This window comes from Acomys minous, assembly GCF_964271855.1.
Source record: "Acomys minous genome assembly, chromosome: 16".
Classification (NCBI taxonomy): Eukaryota; Metazoa; Chordata; class Mammalia; order Rodentia; family Muridae; genus Acomys; species Acomys minous.
The window spans coordinates 7116711-7124041 of record NC_140498.1 but is presented as its reverse complement, the minus strand read 5'-3'; the positions used below and the strand labels follow the sequence as shown (position 1 = coordinate 7124041).

General features: G+C 49.8%; 1 protein-coding gene across 5 annotated transcripts in view; it reads right to left on the bottom strand.

Annotated features, from left to right (window-relative positions):
* Positions 1-7331, bottom strand: part of ARHGAP44 (Rho GTPase activating protein 44) — a 157361-nt gene that overhangs the window by 1434 nt on the left and 148596 nt on the right. For 4 of the 5 annotated variants that reach the window (XM_084762833.1, XM_084762836.1, XM_084762834.1 and 1 more), the window contains 2 exons: positions 6953-7110; positions 4975-5352 (listed from right to left, as the gene is read on the bottom strand). In XM_084762833.1, the coding sequence (XP_084618959.1) occupies positions 4975-5352; positions 6953-7110 (536 nt within the window). Of the gene's footprint in view, positions 1-2083; positions 2136-4974; positions 5353-6952; positions 7111-7331 lie in introns of all 5 variants that reach the window. The other variant, XM_084762835.1, reaches the window with a different exon arrangement.

Sequence of the window (7331 nt, the reverse complement as noted above, 5' to 3'; positions counted from 1 at the left end):
GTGACGGGGCCAATTGCAGTCAGACAAAATAGGAAGTAAGGTGGCCTGGTTGTGCTCAGGGTAGGTCATTAGAAGTAGGGCACTGCAGGATCAGGGTGTGGCTGGATCTGATCTGCTTCTGCATGGGAGCCTGGCTAGAGGAGAAGGCTGTTCTAGCCTTTCAGCCTCTGTACCCAAGTCCTGATAAGCAGGGTGTTCCCAGGCAGGCCTCAGTAACATCTGGGAATCAGCCTACAGTGACAGTCATGTCCTCAGAAACTGCTGAGTGTCAGCAGCTCAGGGAAACAGGGCAGACTCTGTCAGGATGATGGATACAACCCTGTTGTGATTCACTTTCACAAAGAATATGAAGAGTCATCCTGACAAGGGCAGGGAGAAGGAATGCACCACAAGTTACAAGGCTGAGTGTGGACTTCATAGAGCCATCAGCTAGGGTGTTAGCCCCTTGGACACACACTAGGAGTGGTCCTAGGGCCTCTGCTGGGAAGATCCTGAGGGCCCAGCCTGCCTGCTGAGGCCCTGGGCTGCAGGAGGTGAGGTGGGGTGATGGGTGCTCTGGACCATCTCTCTTGGTTATATCATTCTCTCTGCCCACTTCACTTAGTTCTGGACTTCTATGGGGTGATAACAGCATTCCAGCTGACAAGAGTACACCAATCTGGCAGGGGCTCAGCCCTGGGCCACTCAGAAGGTGAGCTTTGTTATTGCTGGCTTTAAAAAAAGTTAATAAAACACACTGAGAATCAGAAGTACCATACTGAGTGTACAGGATTACACTTGGACACTGCCCTCAGACATTTTACAGACACACAAGCACTGGGACACCCTGCTCTGCCCATTGTAGCCTATCTGGTTGCATGGTGGTGGGGCAGATCTGGGGTTTGACACTGACCTAGCCTGCAGTGTGTGATGGGATCCCACAGGGTGCTTAAAGGCTGACTTTATTCTGCATGTGGGAAGCATGCTGCTGGAGGAGGGGATGGGGTGGGGGTGGGGTCTATCAGGAGCCTGCACTGTGGCTTTGCACAAGCTTAAGCTCCCCTGCAGTCAAGTCAGGGTAACAGGGCATGAACTTGACAGTTCAGATGGTGCCTGCTAGACCATGCCCTGAGCAAAAAGGGTTACTGAGCAAGAGGGCGGAGCTTAGGGGAGAAGCCTCAGGGAAGCTTTGACTGTCCCTCAGGAGACCTGTGAGGACCAGATGCCTAACTTGCCTGTCAGCAGGACAAAACCCTCTCATTCCTTTTTGGGGCTTCATTCATGCTCTTGCCTGACTTTTGGATTTGAATATCCTTTTTGTCTTTGTTTTTGTCTTCAAGACAGGGTTTTTCTGTGTAGCCTTGGCTATCCCGCACTCGCTTTGTAGACCAGGCTGACCTTGAACTCCCAGCAATCTGCCTGCCTCTGCCTCCTGAGTCCTAGGATTAAAGGCGTGTGCCACTACACCTGACTGAGTATCTATTCTTGTTGAGTGGAGACCCAAATAGATACTGATAAAATGCCCCCGCCCCACCTTTCCAGGGTTGGACAGAACTGATGTGTTCTAAAGCAGCTTCAGAATCTCAGATGCTGCACTATGGTCTGCCAAGCTTTGCCACCGTGTAGACAGTGGCACTTAGATCAGCTGCTGCAAAACCTTGGCCACTGACAAAGGTAGTGGCCCTGTGCCAGACAGCACCTGTTGAGTGTTTTGGGGGACACGTTCCTCAGCAAAGAGGCGCAGGGAACTGACACAAGCTTCCAGCAGCTAAGCCTGTAAGAGCAGGTCTTATCAGGGCAAATGTTGACTTGAGAGGGGATCTGCCGCTATGATGGTGATAGGAGTAGAAAGAAAGGGTGGGGCCCCTCTGCTGGGTGTGTCTCCCAGCTCCTAATGAAAAGAAAGCAAAATCAGGCCAATGACCTCAGAAAGCCACAGAGAGGCCCTCCCTGACACTGGGAAAGCCAGAAACTAAAATAGGCATGCTGTTGGTGGGTCTGAGCCACATGCAGTGAGAGGAGGGACTGGTGGGATGGGTGGTGGACAGGCAGCTGGCTGGGCTGGCTAGGGAGAGGAAAGCGAGGTGAGCTGGGGCCAGCTTACCCTGAAAATCCCCCTCACACGTATCCAACACTGCGTCACTCATGTCACACAGCTGCAAGAACATAATGATAGGATTCGGAGAGAGGAACAAACAGGATGAAACACACATAACAAAAAACACTGCCCATGTCACAGTCCTAGATAGGCCACACCAACTACAGATTCTATACTGTCAGAGAACTGTACATAAAGGACACATGATGGCCTGCTGCCCAAAGAACATTAATACAACAGGGACATTGGCAGCAGGATGTCACTTGAGTCTAAAGGTCATTGCATCACAGACATTCAGCCTAAGCTATGGAAAGCGACCTATACCTCACAAGCTTCAAGACACTGTCTCCTTGCCTGTTGATACCCACCTCCTTTCTGATACTCTGCTCTCTTATGCTTCCCGAGTGACATTGCTCATCCTATGCCTTGTAAAATGGGCTACCTCTTATCTCTGGCTGGGAGCGATTGGGAAAGTTGGCAGAGCTGGAGTGCTGATGGAGCAGCCTCTACTCGCTGCCTCTGGCCACCACCCACTCTGGAGCAGGTGTTGCCTCCCAACAAGGGCTCATCTAGGTAACATGTACCCCTGCAGTACTTACAGGACGGGGCTGCTCACTGCCTTTTTCAGGAACATTGCCTAGCATTGAGTACACTATAGAATGGATGAAAGCAGCTATGTAGTTAACATTTATCACTTAAAAAAAAAAAATACAGATGCCACATTGCCAGATGGCTCTGCCCCATAACGCAACTCCTGACCCTTGGCACACATTGCTATTTGACTGGCATTGTCACTGGCAGCCAAGAGCTGGACCCCACACACGGTGGCTGCCATCTCACCCAGGGAAGAACATGCCAAGTTTTGTGACGACCTGGTCGCAAGGAAAGCAAGAGCTGAGCATGGCCCCACTGTACCCAAGTAGGTTGGTGGTCTTTGAATGTATATGGCACCTAGTGCACTTGAGGATGTGGTTTTCTTAGTGTATGTGCTGAGGATAAACTCGGGTAGAGCAAATGGTCTGGTACTGAATTATGCCGCAGCACAATTCTTATGTGGGTATGTGGCTTACATGTGTGGGTCTGCAGCATCATGTGTGCAAGTTATCTCTACACTTGTATGTATGTGTGACATACGTGCTGTATATGTATGTAGGTTTGGTGTATGTGTGAGTAAGGTGGCGTTTACATGTGGTCCAAGTGTGTAAATTCTGTGTGCTGCATGCAGTCTATTATGTGATGTATGTGTGTGTGTGTCCTAAGTAAACACGCAGGCATGGTGCATCTGTGTTTAGTATTCAAATGTGTGTGCGCATATAGGGGTGTAGCATATATACAGTGGTTCACTGGAAAGTTTTATGTCATATGGGAAGAAGGAACCTCATTGAGAAAAATGCCTCCACAAGATTGGCCTCTGGTGCCTGTGAGGAAGTTTCCTAATTGATGGTTAATGTGTTAATGTGAGGGCCCAGCTCCCTGTGGGTGATGCTCTATCTGGGATGGTGGTTCAGGGTGTTATAACAGAGCAGGCTGAACAAGCCAGTAAGCCGCACTCCTCCATGGCCTGTGCACCAGCCCCTGCCTTCCCTGGACAATGGGAAAATAAACCCTTTCCTCTCCAAGTTACTTTTGGTCATGGAGTTTTATTACAGCAACAGAGACCCTAAGACAGTGTATATGTGATATGTATATGTGTGTGCTGTGTACACATCTGAGTATATGGCTTAAACATGCATGTATATGCATATATGCATAATGTGTGCACAGGTGTATTTGTACGTATTCATGGTTGTGTGTGTGTGCTGTGCACACAAGTGGGGTTGTGTGTGTGTATGTGGTAAGTGTGCATGTGGTATGCATGTATGTTGGTGCATGGAGTGAGGGTATTTGTGGGTATGCAGTGTTGGTTTCTCTCTCTTTTGTTTTTGTTTTAGTTTTTCAAGACAGGGTTTTTCTGTGTATCCTTGACTATCCTGGATTCACTTTGAAGATCAGGCTGGCCTCAAACTCAGAAAGTTCTACCTGCCTCTGCCTCCCTGAATGCTGAGATTAAAGGTGTATGCCACCACACCTGGCTGTATGCAGTATTCTTAAGCTGCCTCCTCTGCTCTCTGGACAATGCTCAATAGTGGTACTCAGGGTCTGTCTGCCCTATGAAATGAACCAGCTCTATTCAAGGACTCAGCCCAGCACTTTGCTTATCTCCCTAAATAAGGAAAATGCTCACCTAACATTAGTAGCCACCAGAGATCTGCCCCTGACATTATAATTGTATAAAGAGAGTATCTGGGAGACATTTTTTAAAAATGTTCTGTTTCTTCACAGTGAATGGTGTCCACTGACTATAATTTCATATGCTTACATATTGCCTTGGAAAAACAACCCAACCTTAGTTTTGAATTTAGAGTAAAACTCAGCTAAGCAATTGTGGGTTTGACTCATTTGCTGCTGGAGGAAACATAGCAAGAGAACAGGAGACCTGTTTTTCTGAAGTTGCCACATCTGTAATAAACATCAGCAAATGTATGTTCCTAGCAAGGCTGTTTTCTCCTCAGGAAAACCCTCCAGTTCTTAGCCTCTCTCCTCCAGATAAGTATCTTTATTGCTCAGTTGTTGGGCTCTATCTGGGGGAGGGTGACACCGCCTCTGTGCTTTGATTGATGCCAGCCTCTCTGGAAGTCTCACTCCAAAGGGCACAATCCATGGACATAGGTCCCTAAGCTGCTGGAGACGTCCCGTGAGCTCCCCTGCACAACAGCTGCTCTCTAGGACTGTTTTCCCTGGAAGCTTAGAGAGAGAAAGCCAGGAGCTAGAGTGGTCAGCGGGGATGCTGCTGGTCCTGTTCCGGGCACACTCTGCTAAGCTTCACAGGAGCCCTGGACAGCCCTTGACCAGCTTACCTGTAGACATGCTTTCCCCTGGTGACATGCCATCTAGCATGGGGTGCTCCGTGGACTGTGGACTTGAGGCCGACAGGCTGACACTGGGAGGCTGAGGAGGAGGCAGGGTGGGCCTCTGTCGGGGCTTAGGGGTGGGCCGAGATTTGGCTAAAGTGCTTGTGAAGACAGAGGGAGAGGCCAGGGGAGGGGCTGAGGCAGGAGAGAGCTGGCCAGAGGCCAAGGAGTATCCCGGAGGGTAGCTCAGTCCATAGGGTGATGGGGTACTTGGTGGAGTTGGAGACAGGCTGACTGGGGATGGCTGGCCAGTGGGCTGGTCAGAAACAGTCCCTGGCTGCACGAAGGGGACTTTGGGAGGAATTGGTGCCAACTTCTTTGAAACTGTAAAAGAAAACACGTAGGTTATATAGCTATTAGGGAAGCCCACTAGGATGTCCATTAGTGTCTGTGTTCATGGGTCCAAATGACCATTGCCTCTGCCTGCGATGCCAAGAGCAGCCAATAAGCTTTTAAGAATGAATAGAGAACTCTTTGAGTTCCTTTAACTTGCCACTCATTTCTCTTTCTCTACTCAGTGAGTTCTAAAAGGGGGTCAGTATGGCTGGCTCAACTGGGGAAAATTCTAGTTCAGGGTGTCACCACAGAGTACTGATGAGGGGTGCTTCCCAGGAAAGTAAATGGCCTTTGAAGCTGAACAGGTGACCTTGGTCTCCCACAGTGATAAATCCTCTAGCAAGACACCCCCATCCCACCTTGCCTCAAATCCCCACCTCAAGCCTGTGCACTGGCTGCCCAGGCTTTGGTTTTTAATCTTTGAGTTACCGGATATAGTAGCATTTGTATATCAATTGAACGCAAGTGCATAATGACCAAATTACAGTCAGTACCATTTCCATGTCCCTAAGTGTGACCACTTCTGTGTGTTGAGACCTTGCCAAGACTTCCCTAGTTCTTTGGAAATGTCTAATTAGTTACTGTCTGTGGACTACAGTTACCCAACTGTCCAGGAGAACGTTAGAACTCCCCCTCACGATTGTGACTTAGTAACTGCACCTGCCCCTTTCCGAGCCTGTGGCCCTGGCTTGCTTTCTTTTACCCATTTTCTACCAAGAATCGTACTCCCTGGGGGGTGCAAGCATGAATGAACCAGCTGTAATGTTCTCTTCTGCAGTGTTGAGGAGGAGGAAAGTAGTCAAAGACTGAGCCACACCCAACTTGGCTGCAATTTTAGAGCACACCACTGCCCTAGCCTTTCTGAAGTACCTCCACTTCCTCTTTTAGGTGCACAATCCTCAAGGATGCTGCTACCTTGAATTGAAAAGGAACAGCATCCCCAGTGGAGCCGAGCATCCTAGAGCTGCTGCTAGGCAGACAGCCTGAGAACATGGCCATTAGCCCTCAGAACTGAGGGGTGGCTGCTGGGACCCAAGGAATGGTAGAAGGGACTCACTCAAGTCCCTGGGGAGCCCCGGGGGCCCTTCCTCACTTCTGCCCCTCCCCGTACCCACTCCCTCTGTGAAGGGGAAAGAAGGCCTGCGGATATCCTATTTCCCAGGCTCGCCTGTCTCCCCTACAGCGTGGATGAGAGAAAGACAGGCTCTGCCAACCTGGAGTCAGGTTTCTGTCTTCTACTTGCTGCTACATGCCTTGGGTGTAATTATTTTAGCCTCTTCTAAAAACAATAATAAACAGGCCTCTTTTATATAATATGAAGAGCAATGGCTCTGGCAGTGTGGTGATTCAGTGGAGCTATATGGTAAAGCACCATAGCTTCATGATACATTACAAAGGCTCCCCCTCCCTGACCCATCTTGTACCGACCCACTGCATATGAAGTGCGTTCCCTGGTGGGGACGGCTACTTTCTCATAGTTCTGGTGGCAAGAATAGCAATGATTTGCTAAGCAAAGGTTCCCAGAGGCCCTTGCTAATGGGAAGTGCATCCATCTCTCGCCTGACCATGGTCCAAAGAGGGGACCTACCTTTCCGGAGGGTATGAGGACTCTGGTCTGCAGGAAGCTGGCTGGGGCTGGCAGCCGGCTGTGGCCCCAGTTGCGTCCCTGGGCAGGCTGTCCCCTGGATGGAACCTGGACTTCCTTTCTGCCCAGACCCTGGTGACAATTCCTTGCTTTTAGACACGCTGAAACACAGCACACAGGGAAAGGGAACTCTTGAGCACAGTCAACTCCGGGTCCCGTCCTGCTCACTGTAGCGCTGAGCATCTGGGCCCTGCTTACCAAAGTCCCTTCTCAGAGCCTTTGACAGTCCCACATGGGTGAGGTGACTGACCCTTCCCAAGGTGCTGATCCTGGGTTCTAATCTCAGCTTGGTATTCACAGCCAGCATCCTCTGCCCTCAAGT